The following is a 19,960-nucleotide window of genomic DNA, read 5'->3' as shown; positions in this document are numbered from 1 at the left end:
CCGCCATGAAAGGTTGCTTTCTGCTCTGTGCTGCTCTGCGTTGGACCCAAATGAGTATAGACTGAAACCTCCAGTAACTGTGAGCTAAATAAACCTTTCCTTCCTTCATTTTGAGTGTCGGGTATTTGTCCCAGCAACGAGAGAAGAGTAACTAAAACAATGGTGATCCCGCAAATCTTGTGATTTGTTTTTTTGGTTAAAAAAAAAAAAAAATCGGGCTGTGGTTTTTGAAAGGCCTATAAACCTATTTGAGATTCTATTTTGGAGTAGTGTGGGCAGGGTGGTGGTTTGAAAAAGGAGCTGCAAAGCCTAGGGGTCATCACCACTGAAGAGCGCAGGGACCAGATGCTGGGGAAGACCGTGACAGAGGTCAGTGCATGGCAGGGCTGACTGGAGATAACTAGCAGTTCCCAGAAAAGACCTGCAGCCAGCAGTGTCTAGCTTTAATTGGTGTCTACGAGTGGACGTGGCAGAGATCAGCAGCCAATAGTGCCAACTTCTGGGCCTGACATTAACTGGGGTCACTATCAGCAGCACATGGCCACCATAACAGAGACCAGCTACTGGCAGGGTCAACCAGTGGTGTCCAGCATTCAACTGCATCAATTAGTGGCATCTGGGCCCAGAGCCATAACACAAAGGCATAGGAATGCTCAATTAATGAGTGACATTTGGGGACCATGATGTTGCCTCTGATAGACCCTTGCTATTCAGCAATGAAATCCAATTCTGGTTTATTAGAATCCAAGACTCCATGCCTGTGCCCAATTCAGCAACAAGGCCTCTCACCTGAGTGTGTAGAGTGTGGGTGGGCTATGGGGGTGGGAGTGACAGGGTGGGTCTGCAGGATGTCAGGGCAGGGGGGTGCAGCAGGGGCAGCATCCTGGAGGGAGACCTGGCCCTCCAGGCTTCAGGGTGGTGGCACTGGGAGCAGTAGGTCATAGGAAGGCTGTCCAGACTGGGCTGAAGGTCAATCCTGGGGTCCCAGGGGCCCTGAGCTGACAGCAACTTCAGGAGGTTGAAATTGGTGCAGCTGCCCTGGAGGGAGAGCAGAGAGAGGAGGTGGGTGAGTGCCCTGCAGTTGGGCAGAGGTTGCAGGTGGCTGCTGGAGTCAGGGCCTGGCGAAGCCCTGCCCCAATGCTGCTCTCCATCCTCTGCCACTCCTAGACCCATCCAGGCATCTGCAAACACCCAGGCTGGGAGCTGAGCGGTGGGTCTGAAATGGGTGCATGTCCACATCCTTGGTACCACTGGCTGTGTGCTCTACCAGATGGAAGGGACTGTGATGCTGAGGTTAAGGTACGGGTTTGTGGAACAGGAGAGGAGTTGGGTGGTTTGGCTGAGCCTCCTGTTGTGCAGGTATGACACAGGAGGCCAGAAAGGGAAAAGTCAGGAGAAGGAAAGCTTGCTGGGGACAAAGCCGGAAGCCCTCTGCAGGCCTGCGGGACTGGAGTGATGCTTGGAGTGGCTCAGGGCCACCTCTACAACTGGCTGAACTTCTGAAGGGATTTCTTTCCCTTCTAATGTTAGTTCCAGCTGTGATCCATGGACTTAGGGACCCCACACGCCATGCCCCATAGCCCACAGTGATCTCCTCTGAATGTTCCTCTGCACTTCCCCTTGTTTTCAGTTCACACTCACCCACCTCCCAGCCTAAGAGTCCACTCTAACACTGCCACTCTCCGCTGCTGTCCCTAACCCAATCTGCTTAGCGCACTCAGGGGTCAGAGACCTTGGACACTTGGCAGAGCCACCTTCAAACTTATTATTCATCTCTGGCTCCCTCCCAGTGCATGCGCGCGTACACACACATGTATAGAGTCCTCTTTCTCACTGCAGGACCTTCCCCTCCCAGCTCCAAGCTGAGCCCACAGCGAGAGCCAGAAGAATATCCATGAAACTGGCCCTAAGAAACAACTGTTCTCTGCCCACCTCTCCTCAGGCCAGGGCAGGCTCTGCAGGGCCCCACCCACCCCACCTCCCACTGAGCACCTGCTGCTCAGCAAACTCCCAGGTCCTGCGCTGACCCTGCTCAGGGAGCAAGCCCAGTGCAGCCTCACTCAGGCTTGGCCACTGCCCACCCTCCTCCCACAGCAACTGTGTCCAGAGCTGGGCATGGGGCCCAGGCACAGGAGCCCCGGACATAAGGAGGGCATGTTGGGGACCCAGCCTGAGCAGGTCAGCCTGCCAGGGATTTGGGGTGACCAGCATGTGTGCCAGAGCTGAGCCAATGAGGACAGAATGGAAGGAGAGCCAGGCCCAGACCGAAGCCCCTTCTGTGTGTCCCAGGCTTCGTGAGCAAGTCCCACAAGCTATATGGGCTTCTGCGTCCCTGCTTTGTAAACTTGGAAATGATAGCAGCTTCTGTGTAGCTGCTGGATGATTAAACAGGAACACAGGGACAGTCCTCAGCAAGCCAGCCTCAGGTAAGCGCAGTGCTGTCCAAGAGGGTCCCAGTGTCCTGCTCACCTGGTCACTGGATGGAGACCACATCAGTGGCACCTGGTGGCAGCTGGGGTGACTGAAGTTGCATAAGATGAAGGTGCCCTGAAAAGCAGACAGGGACATGAGGAAGAGTACAGCAGGGCGGCAGCCTCCTGCAGGTCATGATGGAAGGTTCAGTCACAGCCCCACTGCTCACCTCAGGGCCTCTGTTCACACACACGCCACGGCTCGCACAGCAGCACACGATTATGGTGGGGCACACGCTGACAGGTGGTGGTGCGGGTGCTGGGGCCGGCACTGCGGGAGGAGGAGCACCAGGAAGAGGGGGCGCTGTAGGAGCACGGCGACGAGAAAGCGCGGGCTTCTTGGCTCTCTGCTCCTATGAGAGAAATGCACCTGTCCACATCCCTGTCTGCAGTCCCTGGGCGCCTTGCCCTGGCACCTGTCTGAGGGGTCACCTAAGGTTTTAGGGTGACAGAAAGCCCAATAAGCAGCACCCACAGCAAGGGGAGGGCCCTGCGTGGAGGAACAGCCCGAAGCCCCTGGCTCCCAAATCTGGCTCTGCCCCAGCTGCCCCAATCCCATAGTGAGGCTTTGGTCTCCTGAGGCCACTCTGGCTGGCAGAAGCCTGGCTGGGGGCTGTGCGGGGATCTGGTTGCTGGCAGCTGACTGTCCCTGCCCCCTGGCATATGCCGCCTCTGCAGGCCACAGTGCAGCCAGCACAGGTCCCAGACAGCTCCCTGTTCCCCAACACCCCTACTAGGTCCCCTGGGCCAACCACTCAGCACTTTCTGTCCCACTCAGCTGACCCCCAGGCTGCCCCCATCCCTGCGTTCCCCTGGGGACACTCTCACAGCTCTGCCCCCTGACTTCCTCCACTCTCAGCCCTGTGGCCCCCTGGCTGCTCCCAGCCCAGCCCTGCCCTGCAGGAGATGGTGTTGAAGACAAATCCAAAGGAGCCAGCGGACACCCAGGGTGGACACTGCTTCAGCGCTCCTTTCCCAAAGCCCTGAGAGCTCAGATCCCAAAGGCACCTTGGGGATCACACAGCCAGTCAGGTCAGTGGGGACAGCGACTGCTGAAAGAAGTCTCATGGTACTCTGCCTGTGACGAAGGCCATGGCAGCATAACGTGGAGCCTGGAGCTGCTCTCTGGGGACCTCAATGAGTCTCCTGTCCTTCCCTCCAGACCCTCTGTCCTTTTTTCTTCTCCTAAGTTTGGTGTGGGGGCTCAGACACAGGCTTTCTGATGCCTCATGTGACAGTCAGTTTCCCCCAGTGGCCTGTGGCAACATCAGGACACAAAGCAGGACTCACTTTCTTTGGCGTGGGTGTAGGTGGTGGCTCTTTCTCTGGCTGGAACATAAAGAGATGTAAGCCTCCTGTAAGGCAGCAGGCCCCCTGGCCCAGGGCTGGGGCAGCCTCTGCCCTGGGATCACAGCCCCGCTGGGCTCTGGGGTTCTCATTGCATTATTCTCTGCAGGATCAGGGCATATGGGAGATGGCCCATAGGCTGGAGCATGGGGCTATCCCCTGTCCTGGTTCCTGGCGCAGAGGGACTCACCGTCCTGCAGCACAACCACCAGACCCACCAGAGCACCATGGGGATGAGCAGCAGACCCAGCACCAATGTGAGGAGCACAAAAAGCCTTTCTTGACTTGGCTTTGTTTCTGGTGGCTCTGTGGCCAGAAGCTGGGTGGTTTGGGGAGCAGTGCTGACCAGGGGTCGCTGAGTGACTGGGGCTAGAGCTGTGGGCCAAGGTCGAGCCAAGCTGGTGGTGGGAGGGTGGGCCATGGTTGTCTTTCTGGTGGTCGTGGGGGTCGTGGTGGTGGTCGTAGGGGTCGTGGGGGTGGTCGTGGGGGTCGTGGTGGTGGTCGTGGTGGTGGTGGTCGTCGTGGTAGTTGTGGTTGTGGTGGTCGTGGTGGTCGTAGTGGTCGTGGTTGTGGTCGTGGTTGTGGTCGTGGTAGTGGTCGTAGTCGTTGTGGTTGTCGGTGGTGGGGGTGTAGGTCGATTCTGTGGGAGGAGAAGTTAGCCCAGGACTGTGGCCAGGACATAGCATGAATTATGGGTGGCAGGGTAGGACACGGAACACCGTGCTAATGGCCACCCATCTGTTCATCTGTATCAGCACAACTCAATCCAATTGGAGTGAGCTTAGTTTATAAGGGGCCAGGGCTACTCCCCTGGCCTGCATCCCAATCTGTGCTCAGCCAAGACAAGGAGGCCCAGAAACCCCTGTATGACCCCCGCTTTCACTGTCACCTTAGCACATCCCGAGGACACAGAAAGCTACCAGTGCCACATGATGGAGGCCTGGGTGCTGGGAACCCTGGGGAGAAGAGGAGAACTGGGTCCCCCTAGGCCTCACTGCCCACCTCCTGGTTCTGCATCCTGGGCTCATCCCACCCTCTCTGAGCGCCAGTGGGCCTCCGTGCAAAGGAGGGAGCACCCCCTACCCAGGTACTTGTGGGCTCAGAGCATCTGAGGTGTCCTCTTGTGCCTATGAGTGAAAGGGCACGTGGCTATGACAGTGTGGGAGCACACGTTGCCTGCCCCGACTGGCCCCAGTGACACGCTTACTCAGAGGAGGCTGCCTAGGTAATTAGTACTCTTGCGTGCCATGGACCAAGTCCACGGCAATGAGTTCCCACTGTCTGCATGGCTGCTCCCTGGTCCACAGGCCCTCTGCCTCAGCCTCCCCAGGTGCCTATGTGCCCGGGGCTGGGCTCTCCCCAGCCCCAGTGCACAGCCCCCAGTACTCACGCAGGGTGGGTTGACCGGCACTCTGATGCTGCGGAAGAGAAAGTTCTGCCCATTGTTCAGGCTGACTTCCACAGAGATGCTCCTAACAGACCAAAGAGACAGAAAAGAGACCCAGCGTATGGAGACTAGAACCATGGTCATGGCCAGGGCAGAATTCACAGGTCTGCCTACAGCCATGACCCTGAAAGTCTCTGTATCCAGGATGACCACAGAGATGTCACATGGATCATGAGAGCTGGTTCCCCAAGTCACTGCAAGGTCAGCCTCTACAAGGAGCGTGTCTCAGGCCGAGGGCACCCTCATGGCGCATGGTGCCATCCTGGCCATTGCTGAGTGACAGGGAGGTCTGCATGGCACCACCATCCTCACTTCTATTGCTTGCTGTGTGCTCCAAGCTGGGAAAGGTGACCCAGAGGAAAGGCTCCTGGCTCAGCGTCTCCTGCATAGCTCTCAGCAGGGTCCGGGCCTCTGTGCATCCCTGGGCACCTTGAGGGTCACGCACAAGGGCAGGGCGGAGGATGCCTCTCCAGAGCAGGCAGACCTGTGCTGCCTGTCATGGGGCACCCATAGTCAGGCCTGAGAAGGTGGCAAAGGGAGACCACTCTGTCCCTGCCTCCTGAGGCCCAGCACTGTAGACACTTACTGTTTAGGCTTCAGTTTCTGCGGCATAGGACAAATTATAGTGTTCATGTTCATCCTGATTGCACGCTCATCTGAAAAAAAAATACATGGGAGGATATCAGTACACATGTCCATCTGCTTTGTGACCTTTGTGACCTGCTGCCATCCTAGCAGCAGGACTGTCATCCTACCACTACGGTACTTATTAAGAGCATATGATAAGCATATTAACTTGAATTACAGTCCTTACTAATTGCATATGCATCTCAAGCATAGCCATGAATGCTAAATTCTCTCTAAGCTTCTGATGTCTGAGATTAGACCAACCAGAGGAGGAGCTGCCAAGGAACAATGTGAAGGAAGAGGGATACAGGAGGGGCAGTCGCCAAGCATCGAGGCCAAACTACTGAGGATATAAGAGTGAGCCAGTTGAAGGTGTGGGATCAGCCCAGGAAGGGCTTTGGGTTTTATCCCAAGTGTGGTAGATCTTTCTGGGGCTTCACGGATTAGAATTTGTGCATGGTGTGGACAGCGTATTTCAGGACTGGCTGGGGAACTGGGTGTGGGGTGAGGCTGAGGGAAACCACTGGTGGCACTCGGGTTTTAAGGCCTAGGGGTCAGGTGGATGGTGATGCCATTCACTGATTCAGGAAAGCCTGCAGAGACAATAAGATTTTTTTGTGTGATTCATTTATGTTATTTATTTATTTGGTACAGCTACAGAATCATTTATTTTTAAATGCGTCTCTATTGACTGCTTGTTAATTTTACAAAATATTGGGTTTCAGTGTGGTGTTTTCATATAGGCATAAAACCTTTTTATAATATCCATCCCTGTTGGGCTCGTAGCCAAGGAATGAATGGCTATAATGAGGGGCCAAAGCACACAAATAATTAAACTGCAGGGCAAAAGCACACAGGCTCTATGAGGCATCAATAAACTGAGGCAATAAACACACACATGTGCTTATTTTTTTCACACACACGTTCTTGAGAATCAAACAGCTAAACAAAAAATTTAGATTAGGGGGTCGGGGAGATGGCTCAGTAGAATAAGCACTTCCCTGGCAAGTGCAAGGGTCTGAGTTCAACCCCCGGTTCTGAAAAAAAAAAAAAAAAAACTAATTAGATGAATAGAACCTGCTGTGTCTGGCTATTGCCTTTCAAAAAAACTGCCAACCCTTGAGATACCACCTGGCCCAAACTGATTTTCTCCTGTTTTTGTTTGTTTGTTTTGCTTTGCTTTGTTTTTCTCTCTTACATGAGATTCTAAATAAATACCAGGGAGTTCTTTGATCCAGGGCTTTTTTTCTCCTGGGAGTCTTTTGAATGCTGGGCACTGTCCAGTAACAATAGCCTCTCTGGGCCTCTCAATAACAGAACTAAGTTTGTCTCCAGGAAATCATTCATCCTCTAGCCACCAGATCATACGCTGAGACATAGCCCTACCATTACCTGCCTTGTACACCTCTTCCCTTCCCTTTCTTTTTCTTTCTTTCTTTTTGTAGTAACAGCCTTCCTTCTTCTTTCATGTCATCTTTCTCAGATTCCAGAAATTAGGTAAAACATGTGATGCTTATCTGACTCTGACTCAGTGATTTCCATTTGCATAGACTTTCCTATGAATGCACAATTTTGTTCTTCTTTTGTCTAAATAATATTCTCTTCTGTAGATCCACTTCAGTTGCTTTCTCCATTTACATACTGATGGGCATCTAGAGTGGTTTCGTGTGCTGGTTATTGGGAATTGTGCTGCATAACATGGATACGTAGGTGTATGCTGCATGAGAGTGCTGTAGGACAGAAGCAATAGTAAATATATGCATAATTATGCAAGGGGATTTACTAGGTGTGCTTACAGGGTCAGAGGTAGAAGAGTTCACAGTGGCTGTCTGTGGGGTCAGAGCTAGATGAATCCACCACAGTCATCAGAGGATCCAGAAAGTCTTTAGCACCAGCAGACGGAAGCCACAGAATGAAAGAGATGAAGGGGGCCTCAGCAGCCAAAGGATAAAACCCTGAAAGTTTACTGTGGAGTCGCTGGTGTGAGTCTGTGTTGGAAGCTGAAGCAGCTGGACACCAATGTCCAAAATGATGGTGAAGACTGCATGTTTTCCAAAAACTTGAAAACTCCTCTCTTTCCCACTCTTCTACCTAGGCTACAAGCCCATTGGTCAGTGTCATCCACATCTGGATGGGTCTTCTTTTCTTGGTTGGCTGGCGTACTTGTTAGTCTCCATAGACACATCCAGAACCATGCTTGGCTAATCTGCTAGGTACTTCTTAATACATTCAAGTTGATGCATTATGATTAATGGTCACAATCCACTCCTTGTCAACTTCAAAATCAGATGCATCTTCTTAAACTATGCTTAATCTCTAAGTACAATAGCAAGCTCATAATTACGCCTAACATGATACAGCTATTCTGCATACAAAAGGAAATATACACATTTCCTCCTGAGAATTTTTGGGGGAGCGGTTATATTTACTTTCTCTTGAGATTCTGTAACTTACATATTATCATGTATACTTACAATAAGTATTAATTTTAATCCATATTATGTTACAGAGAAAGAAGACAAACATCTACTTAAAATACATGTATACAACACAGACATTACTCATGATTAAAATCCTCACTTCTGTAACTTGTCACATATTCATAGCTGGTATTTTTAATCACCTTCTTCTACTACCTATTCTGAATTCTCATGGCCTTCATTAAATGCCTCATCAGGTCTTGAATCTTTACTTAGTGGCATGAGCCATACCTTCATTCCTGAAGATTGCAGGTGTTTTGCTATCCTACCCAGTCTGGGTGGTTATAGTTTCCCATTTGCCTTCATAACAGGGCATAGTAATTCTAAGAAATATCCTAAAGTGCAACTGCAAACGTATTCTTCCTTACCTCCATTGTGGATAATGGCCCAATTTCCCTTTCATAGTCTGAACAATCACCCCCACCAACACCATGATTGCTCTTTTTAGTTCATTGACTCGAGAGGCACGAGATCAAAATGGCCAAGCAGAAGTCTTCCAGTTCAATTGAGTAATTATTTTGTCTCTGGGTGCAGGCCTTCCCCCCACCACCCTAGAACTAAGACTTTTGGGCCAACAAGGTATAAGGTCATAGGAACAGAAGTGAAAGTGTTGCAAGGGTAATGGTGAGCAGTAACATTCTCGAGTTCTGTACTCATAAATCTTGGGAGACACAGTACCATACAGTGGATGCTGATTCAAAGCACATACAGATTTCTGAAGATCTTTTCTTCAACCCTGGCTGGTTTGGAACTCATTTTAGAATTCTGCTTAAAACTGTGTATGTCTAACACAATTATGCATTCTGTAACAGGATGGATTTGGGAACCTGCTGGACACACTGAAAGTCAGATCTTGGCTAAAATTCCATTGGTCACCTGGTCTCAGCAGACTCCTATCCTTACTCAATGACCACAGTGATATTTTGGACCTCCTCGAATCATTACTAGTTCAGAACCATTGCCTAGCAGTCCCCAAAATGTCTGATCCTTTCCTTTCCCAAATTTATGGTTACCAAGGTAGAAGGCTACAGACCATTTGGGGGAAGAATGGGGAAAGACTGACAGTATAACTTTTGGGAGTAAACAGGGTTCTTCCACAAGGGCACATGGGGTCCCCAAATTCAAGCGATTCGGGTATGTAAACTAGCTCATCTGGGAACTTGGTGAGGCCCATGATTCTCTGTTGCTATGATTTAAGGTAAATTTTTGTTCACTTGACATTAAATTTTCTGCTTATATAAAACCAATAAAAATTTACTTCGTGTCCTGTTTCCATTCTGAGAACACCTTGATGAATTTGCCGACACCACAGGCCCACATGTGTCAGACCATTGCATTGCTTCTACAGTCCATTATAGGAAATGGGCCCCCCTTACCTTTAGCTGGTGAGTATTCCACTTAGCCCCCGCCACTCTGGGAGCCAAATGTGGTATTATGATTCTTAAAGAAATGGACCGGTTTGGCTATTCTGGGTCAATATGAATTTCAGGAAAAAAAAAGTATGGATTTCAGGAATTTTTCTTTGTTGTGAAAAGTGGTGTTAGAATTTTGATGCGGACTGCATTGAATCTGTAGATCGCTTTCAGTAATATGTCCACGCTGCATATGAACTCTGGTGACACTCAAATGTAGATCCCTCTTGTAGTGTCTTCTTTAAGATTGTCGCTGTTCCATAATTTCATTGTAGAAATAGTTTGTTTTCTTGGGGTCATGGTTTGTGTCTAGTTATCCCCACCCTCAAAGACTCATGGAGTCATTGGGGTGTGCTCCTAGAGTTTGTGATTAATTATTGATCCAATGCTGGGATTATGGGTGTGAGTGCTACACCCCCCTGGGGCAGATAGCCTGGAGGCAATATAAGGAAGGGAGAGAGGCTTGCTCCCTGCAGCTGCCACTGCTCCTCCCATTTGTTCTGCTGTCTTGCTGTTTTCTGCCGCAATGAACTGCTGCCCTCTGCCACATGTCGCTCTGCCTTGGAGCCAGCTGAGCATGGACTGAAACCTCCACTAACTGTGAACTAAATAAACCTTTCCTTTCTTAATTTTGAGTGTCAGGTATTTTGTCCCAGCAACAAGAAAGATAACCAAAACCCGTGGTTAGGTTGATGACCACGTATTTATTTTTTGAAGCTAGTGTGAATGGAATTGTTTTCCTGAATTTTCAATTAATTCATTATTGCCATAGAGAAAAGTTGTTGAAGATTTTTCAACATGCTACATGTGGTGCTACTTTGCTGGCTCTGTGTTCAAGTCGAAAAAGTCTTTTGTTGGAGTTTTGGGGCCTCTAAGTATAGAATCATATTATCTGAAAAGAGGGATAATTTGATTTCTTTCCTTTACATTTGCATCTTTTTTAGTTTTTTTACTTGCCAAATTGTTCTGGCTAAAATTTCAAGTACTGTAACAGATATAAGTTACAAGAAGGGACACCTTTGCCTCATTGCTGATTTAAAGCAGATGTTTTCTGCTTTTTTCCATTCAGAGTGATGTTGGCTGCAGTTATTTCTTTATCTATTTCTGTGGGAGCTTGGGAGACATGAAAGAGTTTCATAACTTACAGCAGTGGAACTTCTCAGTCCTGAGCACAATCTTCCCCACACTCTCTGAGCTGTGGCCCACAGGTGACAGTCATATTGTACCCCTGTGGCCTGGCATGCCCACGAACTCCAGTTCTCCCTTGACTTCCTCTCTGTAGGCTGGGATGAGCAGCCAGAAAAGTCCTATCGTGTGCTTCTGGATAGGTGGGCCTGTAGCCATTAGTCTTGATATGTCAACTTGACTTAACTAAGAATTGCCCACAGAATGAGCAAAGCACACTTCCAGGTATAACTGGCTGAGTGATGGAAGCATGACCTTGGTCACTCTCTGTGGTCCCTGGCTCCTTCCTTTCTGGCACTGTTACCTGCTGCTTCCAGGCTCCATGAATTAAGCAACTTTGCTTCTTCACAGTCTTCTACAGTGGTCTTTCAGCCTTGGAGCCAGCCCACCATGGACCGAACCCCTGAAACCATGAGCCACCCAATATTTTTCCTCCCTTTAATTATGGGAGTTGGATATGAGGTCCTAGGTATTAGAAAGCTGGTTAATCCAGTTTCCTTCCCTTTCTGCCTCCTGGCCCAAGCGAACCAAGGCCCAGAAAATTGGATTTCCCTACTCAGAGATCAGACACAGCAGCTGCTGACTCCTGGGACAGGGGAGGATAGAGAAGCTGTCTTCCAAATCAGCCTCAAGGTGGTCAGTGGGAAGGGATAGGTGGGCCTGTAGCCATTAGTCTTGATATGTCAACTTGGCTTAACTAAGAATTGCCCACCGAATGAGCAAAGCACACTTCCAGGTATAACTCTACAAGTTCCATGGCAACCCTGCCTAGGAAAGGGCCACACTCCAGGAACACTGTTAGGAGACAGTTCTCAGAGACAAGAACTAGGTTAAAGGTTATTCTTTAATTGTTATTAAAAAATAGGCTTATCGTCTGTTGAAAAATATTCTGTGGTTTTTACAAGACTGGAGATGGGGGTCTCCACTGTACACTGCAGCTGTAGACCATATAGAACAAAACTCAGTGCAGGAAACCCCAGTCCTATCCTTAAACAGATTGTTCAGGGTCTCTGTCACTCCTTATACCTGACCCCTGCTGGGCACTGAAGTGTCCATGAAGAAGCATTTGTGTACTGTCCAGCAGTGTGTGCTTCCCACTCTGGGGCCTTTAAAAAATTACAGTCACATGAAATTAAACATCATGGAACATTTAAAAGTGCCGGCAGTACTTGATTTTCAGCTTAGAATAGGGGTCATGTTTTCATTCTTTCTATTTCTTTATCTTCTGTTGTATGTCATGTTTATTAGAAAAATATATAATGTTACACTGTTCATAGACATTTATAATTTAAAATACTAAATCAAGATTCACTGTGCACATAGTAATATTTTCTGGTCTTTTTTACGTTTGGTAGGAAAAGGGTAGTGTTGTCGGCCTTTGATCAGCTTTCACATCATCCCTGGCTTTCTGAGGCATTTTATACATTTACTGTTGCTGATCACCAGAATTACTGGGGGACACTTGCCCAGTGAAATGGTTTACTCCTGAGGGTGGAAGCTGAGGAAAGCCAGGTCTGTGGAGCTGACACCAATACCACAGTTGGTGGGCAGAGAAGGGCCAGGGCACTCTTCTGACTAAAGCAGACACCCTGAGTTTGGGTGGGCAGACAGCCCAGCACAGCCTGCTGATGGGAGAGAAGTTTAAAGCCAAGCTTGCTTAAGCTGAAAATTTGGTTTCCACAGAAAAAAAAAAAAAAAAAAAAAAACCCTCTCAAATTATAAAAAGTATAAATCTTAAATGATAAAATTATTATTTTAAATTATAAAAACTATCCTAAATAAGCTTTCCCTGGATAGTTCTCTGTGCCCATCACCAGGCTCATCACACGAGGCTGTTGCCCTGTCCCTCCAGCAGAGTCAGGGTCCTAGGACAGGCACTAAGGATGGGATGGATGAGAAGTTGCCATGGGGCCAGCCCTGCCTCATACCCAGCCCTGCTGGGGGGAGAAACCTGCTGCACCAAGCTCCTGGAGAGCTGAGGGTATAACACTTCCCTACTTTGCAGGGGGGTCTGCCCCCAGGCAAGCCTGTCTGAGTCTATGCTGCTTTGAACCACACAACAACCACAAGGACAGAGAGCTTGGCCATGTGAAGGCAGAAAATATTGCCTTCAGAGGGTGAGTGGGCTGCTTACTGATGACATTCTTGGCAGCAGTCTTGAATCTGCAAATGATCTGGTCCACCCTCTTTGCATTATGGAAGCCATAGCCTTTCAAAATCACTTCCTTGTCATCTGCAAAGACAATGTTCAAAGGTGTGAGGCAGAGAGCTGGGTGCTACCTTCACTCTAAGCCCTCTCAGGGTAACTCCCAGGAACAAAATATGTGGGTCCCCCAGGGCAATCCTACTTCTGTTGTCATCAAAATTCCTAGTACACACCACAACCCGCCTCCTGCCATCCCTGACCAACAAGTTCATCAAAAGCACCCAGCTCAGCCACAGTCTTCCCACCCAGAATTCCCATGATTCCTTCTGTGTCCTTTAAGCAAAGTCCCTGACCCCACACAAGACTCCTCCAGGTCTTCTGCCCACCCCACCCACTCCCCTCCTGCCCCAGCTCCTTGGCCTGACAGCAGCCTCCTGACCCAGGCCTGAATTGACCCCAAGTCAGAAGGCCTAGAACCCTCTACAACAGCCTCTCCCGCAGCCCTTGTGCTGCCAGCCCAAGGATACAGCCCATTCTGTGGCACCTGGGGCCTCCTGCCTTCACTTTTCTCCAAGTCCCTGTCACTCCGTGTGGGGCAGCTCTGCACAGGACACCCAGCAGTGTAGAGGGTCTGCAGTGGAGCTGATATCTGCAGACACCTGTCATCAGCTCTGCGGCTAGGAGGAAGCAGTGGCAGCTGCTGTCCTTATCTAGGGTTGTCTGGCTACACAGACGTGGAGAACTGTGTGTCAGGTCACACCAGGGATGTACAGGGGCCAGGTGGGCTGCACAGCTGAGCTTCTTCACACCAGCAGCAGGAGCAACTGAGGCAGGGTCCCTGACCACCTCCACACTAACCTTCCCTGTGGACGGCAAATTAGTGTCCTCAGTGTATTAAGGCAGGGACCTGGGCTAGACTGAGGGTATCCCAGTGACTTCCAGCCCTTAGGGACAGGTATTGCCATTTCCCCACTTCAGTGAGGTGGGCCCTGGGTGACACTGTGTACATTCTTGTCAGTCATGGAGGTTGCCCTTTGCCTGGCCCCACGTTGGATGATGAAGTGTGTGCCCTGCCTCTCCTCCTCCAGTGCCACGACTGCCTTGTTTTACCCACCATCTTGTGGGGGAGCAAACTGCACAGGTATTTTAAATCCCCAGGCAGCTTTCCATTCAGAAGTGACCCCTGAATTGTCCTTGACATTCATGTTCAGCTGATTAAGGCACTACAAAATGCTCCCATTGGAGCACCAACACCTAATCACACCTCCTGAAGCTGTACTGAATCTCCACATAAACACAAAGACAAGGTCATAAATCTGCATAACACGATGGAATTTTCCTGTATACAACCGAAAACACTTATTCTCCAAAGTTTCAACAGTGTTATCATTGCCCAGAAGCCTAAGTAAAATGTCTGCTCTGGACCTCAGGGAAGTACTGTCTACTGTGAGCGCTGTAAGAACCAGAAACAGGTCGCTTGCTCCTAAGGCACAGTAGCACAGGATAAAGATTCTCATTCCAAGAGGGAGGAATAGGGAGGATAAGAAAGAATTGGACCATAATTAGGAAAAAATCCAGTGTGGCAAATCAAGTACTGTGTCCCCGTGCTGGCCGGTGGGTCACACGATGCCTTGATGTGAGCTCCACAGGGTGTTGTCAGCCCTGTTCCTGTGCCCTTGCTGGTTGTAGACCGCACCAGCCTCTCTTGGGCTGGCTCTAGGTGCCACCTTGGCTGTCCTCAGAAGACATTCTGTATTCCTGGCATCTCCAGTCCCCTTGGGTCTCCACTACAGGATCAGTTCCACATACACAGCCTGCTGCATCACTCTCTCAGGGTCTCTGGGCGGGAACTTCACAACCTATCACATCCTGCCTGGCCTTCCACACCTTCCTGTGAAAGTTGAGTGGAACTCACTGGGACCCGCATGCCTTGCATTTTTTTATGCCTGCCAAACCAGCTTCATGTAGACGATGCCAGTGCCTGCTGACAGCTAGAACAAGAGTCCTGTCTACTTGCGCCTTGGCCACAGTAGCCTCTGCATGCTTGCATGGCTGGGCAGGATGGGACGAATCCTACAGAACAAATTCCATAAGTGGCCACTCTCAGGCAGGGTTTCTGGGGCACTTTCCTCAAATGAAAGGTTTACATATCTGTACTATTGTGAAAGGCGGGCTCTTGCTGAATCCTGAGACACCCTCAAGGCTTTTGTTCTAGTGCAGAGCACCTAGTTTCTTTTTAATGGTGATAATTTCTTCAGCAACCTCACCTCCTTGGGCTCCACATTTTGTTAGGGGTTCCTTTAGAATCTTTTAAGATACTGTACTGTTTTCCAACTTTACAATTACATTTTTATTATGGGATAAAATAACAATAATTACACACACACACACACACACACACACACACACACTCCCACTCTTGATGTTTACCCCCAGCGAATGTACACTTCCTACATATACAAGGCAGAGCCGTGCAGTTACATGTCCACACTTACTCCATCACAGACACCACACAGTTTCAAATGCACGCACAGCACACCAGCACTTTGCACCCCACCATGCACATGGCCCTTACCATGCATAAACCTATCACACATTTCCTGAAGACACCCGCAACAAGGGACACATATCACACTCCTTACACATGCAGCACCCTAAAAGCACACCATAAACCCCACAAGTACACCTACACTAACATCACAGTACACTATGCCCACACCCCCAAGACATACTACAAACACACACAATGCCTACATCCCAAACAGACCACACCCCTACTACACACCATATGCACTCCCATATACTAACACAGCTAGCACACACAGAAAACAGACACACTTTACATATTCTACACACACCACATATAGCTGGTACATTAAGATCAATATGTAGCGCACACAACCAACAGAACATACCACATAAGATACAAATATACACATAAGACACACAAATTGTACATCAGGTACTTACACACACCACAACCAGGATACACAGAACGCACCTACACAGGACCATCAACTCCAGTACTTGTACCATATATCACACATTACACAGACCACACACTCACAAGCCACACACACCATGCACACACACTTGGGCACACAACTCCCTGAACCCCAGGGTTGTAGACGCTCAGCTCTCACTTGTGCACAGAGGCGAAGGTTGCACAGCTCTGAGCTCCAGACAAGCACTTGTTCCGATCTGAGATGGAGAAGGAAGAGAAGGGAAGAACGTGAGCCTAGGACCCTGGAGACATGCCGCTGCCCCTGCTCACCCCCGTCCCGCCCACTCACGCACATTGTCAACCACTGCGTGGAGGTCCGTGGGTGTCCCTCTTACCCTGAACATATGTTCTGGGCTGTCTGCAATTGCAGCCAGCTATGAGAAAGAAAAACAGGTTATAGTACCTTGTGTAGAGACTCGAAGGTGTGCTGGGGCACCAGAGCCAGGAAACACACCTAGCCCTGGGAACCTAGAGATAGCAGAGAATCAGGCACTCAAGGATGGATGCTGGCTTCTGCTTGCAGCCCAAGCTCAGGATACGGAAAGCTCTGCCACCTGCCCTGGGGTGCCGTGTACTGAAACCCCATGGTCTTGCTTCTGCGTGTCCACCTGCTTTTTGCTCATGCCTTCTTGAGTCCTGGGGAGCCATACTAGAGACCTATCCTCAATGAAGCTACAGAAGGGCCCCTAGTCACCTGATATGAAGTACCTGGAATGCATCAGAGCCGTAGATACCAACGGAGTACATGTATGTTCCCATTCTCCGAGCCCTTTCAACCTAAGAAAAAGAAATGAGTGAGCCTAAGCTGTCAAAAGGCACACCATGGAGTAGAGGACACTGAGGACAAGCCCACTCACCTCTACCATAGTCTGGTTCAATGCATCTGGTGTCAGTGGCCCACTGAGTAAAGCAATGATCATGCTAGACACTCTAGCGGCTGTCAGAGAAGCAAGAGGGGCTGGTGGGCAAGGCTCAGGAATGACCAGACAGGGATCCAGGACCGTCACCAGTTGCCAGGGCCACACTACTCATGGCAAATAGGTTGGGTGCTCTTCCTTACACCTCAGGCTCCTGGGATAGGTGCCCAGACCCCAGGCCCACCACCCAGAGACCCCAGAATAAGGGGACATCCCCCAAGGCCATTTTACAGATGAGAAGACTGGGGTTTAGAGTTCTTCCTATTGGCTTATCTAAAATCTCACTGGCCCCCAAAGGTACACCTTCTGCCCGGAGGGCAGCCCAGCCATGCATCCACAAAACAGCCCACCTGTAGGGGAGCCCAGGGAGGGAGTGGCCCAGTACACAGCCTTCTCCTTTGGACACTGGCCCAATTGCTGGACAGGGGCCTCTGTTCTTCCCAGTGCCATCTCTATCCACTCCCTGCCCAGAGCTGCCAGCCTACAGGGCAGAGGCGCATCTGTCCTGGCTCACACAGCCATTTGCATGGTGGGGGATCAAGAGTCAGAGCAAGTGGCCAACAGAAGATGGGAGCAAAGAAAGTGAGGAAATCCTGGCCCAGTGACAACGCGGGCTCCTCACACTGACTCTTGGCTGCCCAGGCCCTGGGCTTTACCCTTCTGCGCACAGCCCATTGTAGGCCAGGAAGCTAAGAGTGACCAAGCACCCTGCATGGACCCACAGGGCCTCCTGTCCCATGAGAACCATGCTGGGCAGACACTGTGTACACTGCATAGGGCTGGCATGGGACAGGGGAGCAATGGGCTCCCAGAGCTGAGATGGGGACCACAGGGTCTGTGCACAGAGCTCCCGGAGGGCCTGGGGCAGAGGCAGCCAGTTCCATGCAGCTGCCCTGAGGAGGAAGGCAGGCGCTCACCTCCAAAGTTGGCTCCTGCAATCTGATCATTTGCCTGCAAGAAAAAAAGATACATAGGGAGAGAAGGGAGGTGACACAGTGACACCCAGCTGGAGCCCCCATCTGGTTGAGGCTATAGGCATTCAAACCTCCTTCAGTCCTTCATGTAAGTTTGCTTCGCCTGCTACCGGAGTTTGCATGAGTCGCTGAAGTTGGTAAGAGATTCTGAATCTGAAGAAAATTTAAAAAACAGTTGAAAGTGAGGAACAGTGTCAAAAACATCTGGCTGTGATAGCATGGAGCAAGCAGTGCTCCCAGAGAGGTCTGAGGTGCCCACCAATGTCAGGGCGCACGCAGCTGCATGCTGTGGCAGGCCTGCTGAACCCCAGAAAGCACCGTGAATGGATAGCAGCCAGGTGCCACATAGACGTGGGAAAGCTAGGGTGAGAAGCAAAGCCAAGCGTGAGCTTGTGTGAGCACCTAGTGTGCGCCCGGAGGTGTTACTGTTCACAGCATGGTGGAGCCATGCACTTTCCCTGCTGGGACACAGCTGAGAGTGTGAGACAGTAATAGCAAATAGATCCCAATCACCTGCAAGTGTCCCAGCCCAAATCCAGAGAATTAGTCACCCTATGGAATACACAAAACTTTCCAGAAAAGAAGGCAGGAATGAAGCTGTCCTGGACTATCATCTAGACACCACTGGTCCTCCAGCCCCAGAAATCTCCATGGTTGCCAAGACACAGCCTGGAATCTGCGATAATAACAGCAAAGAGATTCTTGGACCATAAGTGGGGAGCTGAGCCCACGCCCAGAGACCTAGCTACCCTGCAAAAAGATAAGAGGCAGGGGAACGAATACCGCTTGGCACTCAGGCAAGATGCCATGGCCCACACAGCAGGCAGAGCTGCCTGATTCCTGCTCTCAGGGTGCATCTGGGCACTGCAGACACCAAGCACTAACTCAGAGGGCCACGGCAATCACACCCTGAGGTGCCGGAGTGCAGAAACAGCATGCACTAACTGAGCAGCCTTCCTCTCTGGTCCCACTGGCAACCGCAGGGCTGAGCAAGCAGAGAAAAGTGAGCTGGGGTTCTCAGGACGGTGTGAGGGGGACAGGATGGGGCCGCCTGCAAACTCCGGGATGGCAGAGACCCTGGGCTGGAACTCAGCTGAGGGAAGAGAGCAGCGTGGACGCAGGTCCCCGTCAGATTCACGGGGACCCACACTCCCCTACCGGAGTCTTCTTACCAACAGTCACTTCCTGAATCTTCCAGTATTGGGTTTGCAGGTGAAGGCATGTGATAGAACCTCCCAGAGTTTTCACTTTTTACATTTATTTCTTTTCTCTTCCTTCTCTCTGCCCCCATATATAGTAACTCCAACCTGTTCTCCCTCCCCTTCCTGTTTAAGTACAAAATAATGTCATCTAAACCTAGGGAATAGGGGGCTGGGGAGATGGCTCAGTGGAATAAGCGCTTCCCTGGCAAGCGCAAGGGCCTGAGTTCAATCCCCGGTTCCGCCAAAAAAATAAAATAAATTAAAAAAAAATAAACCTAGGGAATGGATACCCAAGTAAATGAGGCATTTAAAATCCCCCAAATCTTAATTAAAACCCAAGAAATACAGAACAAGAAAGAATACAAATGAGAAAAAAAATGCCAAATACTTTATCAGAATGACTGCAGAAGGGCCGGCCAAATAGCTCAGCAAATTAATGCACCTAAAAGCAGGTGCAGGGGCCGGGGTTCAATACCCAGGCCTGCCATGCTGGCCCCGCTCCTGGGGCATGGTGACACAGCAATTGAGACTGGGCGTGTTGGCACACGCCTGTAATCCCAACACTTAGGAGGCTGTAAACAGGAGAATCATTATGAGTCCGATCTAGTAGTGAGACCCTACATACCCTGTAGACCTCTCCCTAAAATACAGAATAAATAGAATGACAGCAGAAATAAAAAGTAGGAAAAAAGAGAGAGGGAGGGAGCCGGGGAGATAGCTCAGTAGAATAAGTGCTTTCCTGGCAAGC

At 50.0% G+C, this 19,960-nt stretch overlaps 2 protein-coding genes and 1 long non-coding RNA gene across 3 annotated transcripts in view; all 3 read right to left on the bottom strand.

Annotated features, from left to right (window-relative positions):
• Positions 1–813: 813 nt before the first annotated feature.
• On the bottom strand, positions 814–4,273 carry LOC111812631 (anthrax toxin receptor-like). Its single transcript, XM_023701313.1, has 5 exons — positions 4,009–4,273; positions 3,762–3,800; positions 2,642–2,824; positions 2,470–2,547; positions 814–1,038 (listed from the first exon to the last, which is right to left on the bottom strand). Exons 1-5 carry the CDS (start codon positions 4,237–4,239, stop codon positions 814–816), a joined length of 756 nt encoding a protein of 251 aa, XP_023557081.1. The 5' UTR covers positions 4,240–4,273.
• A 129-nt stretch (positions 4,274–4,402) lies between these two features.
• On the bottom strand, positions 4,403–13,192 carry LOC111812625. Its single transcript, XR_002818086.1, has 4 exons — positions 13,104–13,192; positions 5,852–5,921; positions 5,209–5,290; positions 4,403–4,458 (listed from the first exon to the last, which is right to left on the bottom strand). It is a non-coding gene; the product is annotated as an uncharacterized LOC111812625 (long non-coding RNA).
• Positions 13,193–16,247: 3,055 nt separating this feature from the next.
• The window catches only part of LOC111812630 (anthrax toxin receptor 1-like), an 8,785-nt gene continuing 5,072 nt past the window's right edge, over positions 16,248–19,960 (bottom strand). Inside the window, exons 5-10 of the mRNA XM_023701312.1 lie at positions 18,082–18,163; positions 17,954–17,987; positions 16,977–17,056; positions 16,828–16,896; positions 16,413–16,493; positions 16,248–16,316 (exon numbers count right to left, since the gene is read on the bottom strand). Of these exons, the coding sequence (XP_023557080.1) occupies positions 16,248–16,316; positions 16,413–16,493; positions 16,828–16,896; positions 16,977–17,056; positions 17,954–17,987; positions 18,082–18,163 (415 nt within the window). The remainder of the gene's footprint in view (positions 16,317–16,412; positions 16,494–16,827; positions 16,897–16,976; positions 17,057–17,953; positions 17,988–18,081; positions 18,164–19,960) is intronic.

Source organism: Octodon degus, unplaced genomic scaffold (assembly GCF_000260255.1).
Source record: "Octodon degus isolate 3935 unplaced genomic scaffold, OctDeg1.0 scaffold00132, whole genome shotgun sequence".
NCBI classification, from domain to species: domain Eukaryota; kingdom Metazoa; phylum Chordata; class Mammalia; order Rodentia; family Octodontidae; genus Octodon; species Octodon degus.
The sequence above is the reverse complement of the archived record's forward strand: the minus strand, read 5'-3'. Positions and strand labels throughout refer to the sequence as shown.

What these genes read in the sequence shown, in the direction of transcription:
- LOC111812631 (XM_023701313.1), bottom strand. Translation starts at nt 4,239, where the DNA reads ATGGCCCACCCTCCCACCACCAGCTTGGCTCGACCTTGGCCCACAGCT. An exon ending in GTGTGAACAGAGGCCCTGAG is followed by an intron (nt 2,548 to 2,641) that starts GTGAGCAGTGGG and finishes TCTGCTTTTCAG; the next exon opens with GGCACCTTCATCTTATGCAA. An exon ending in GGTCTCCATCCAGTGACCAG is followed by an intron (nt 1,039 to 2,469) that starts GTGAGCAGGACA and finishes CTCTCCCTCCAG; the next exon opens with GGCAGCTGCACCAATTTCAA.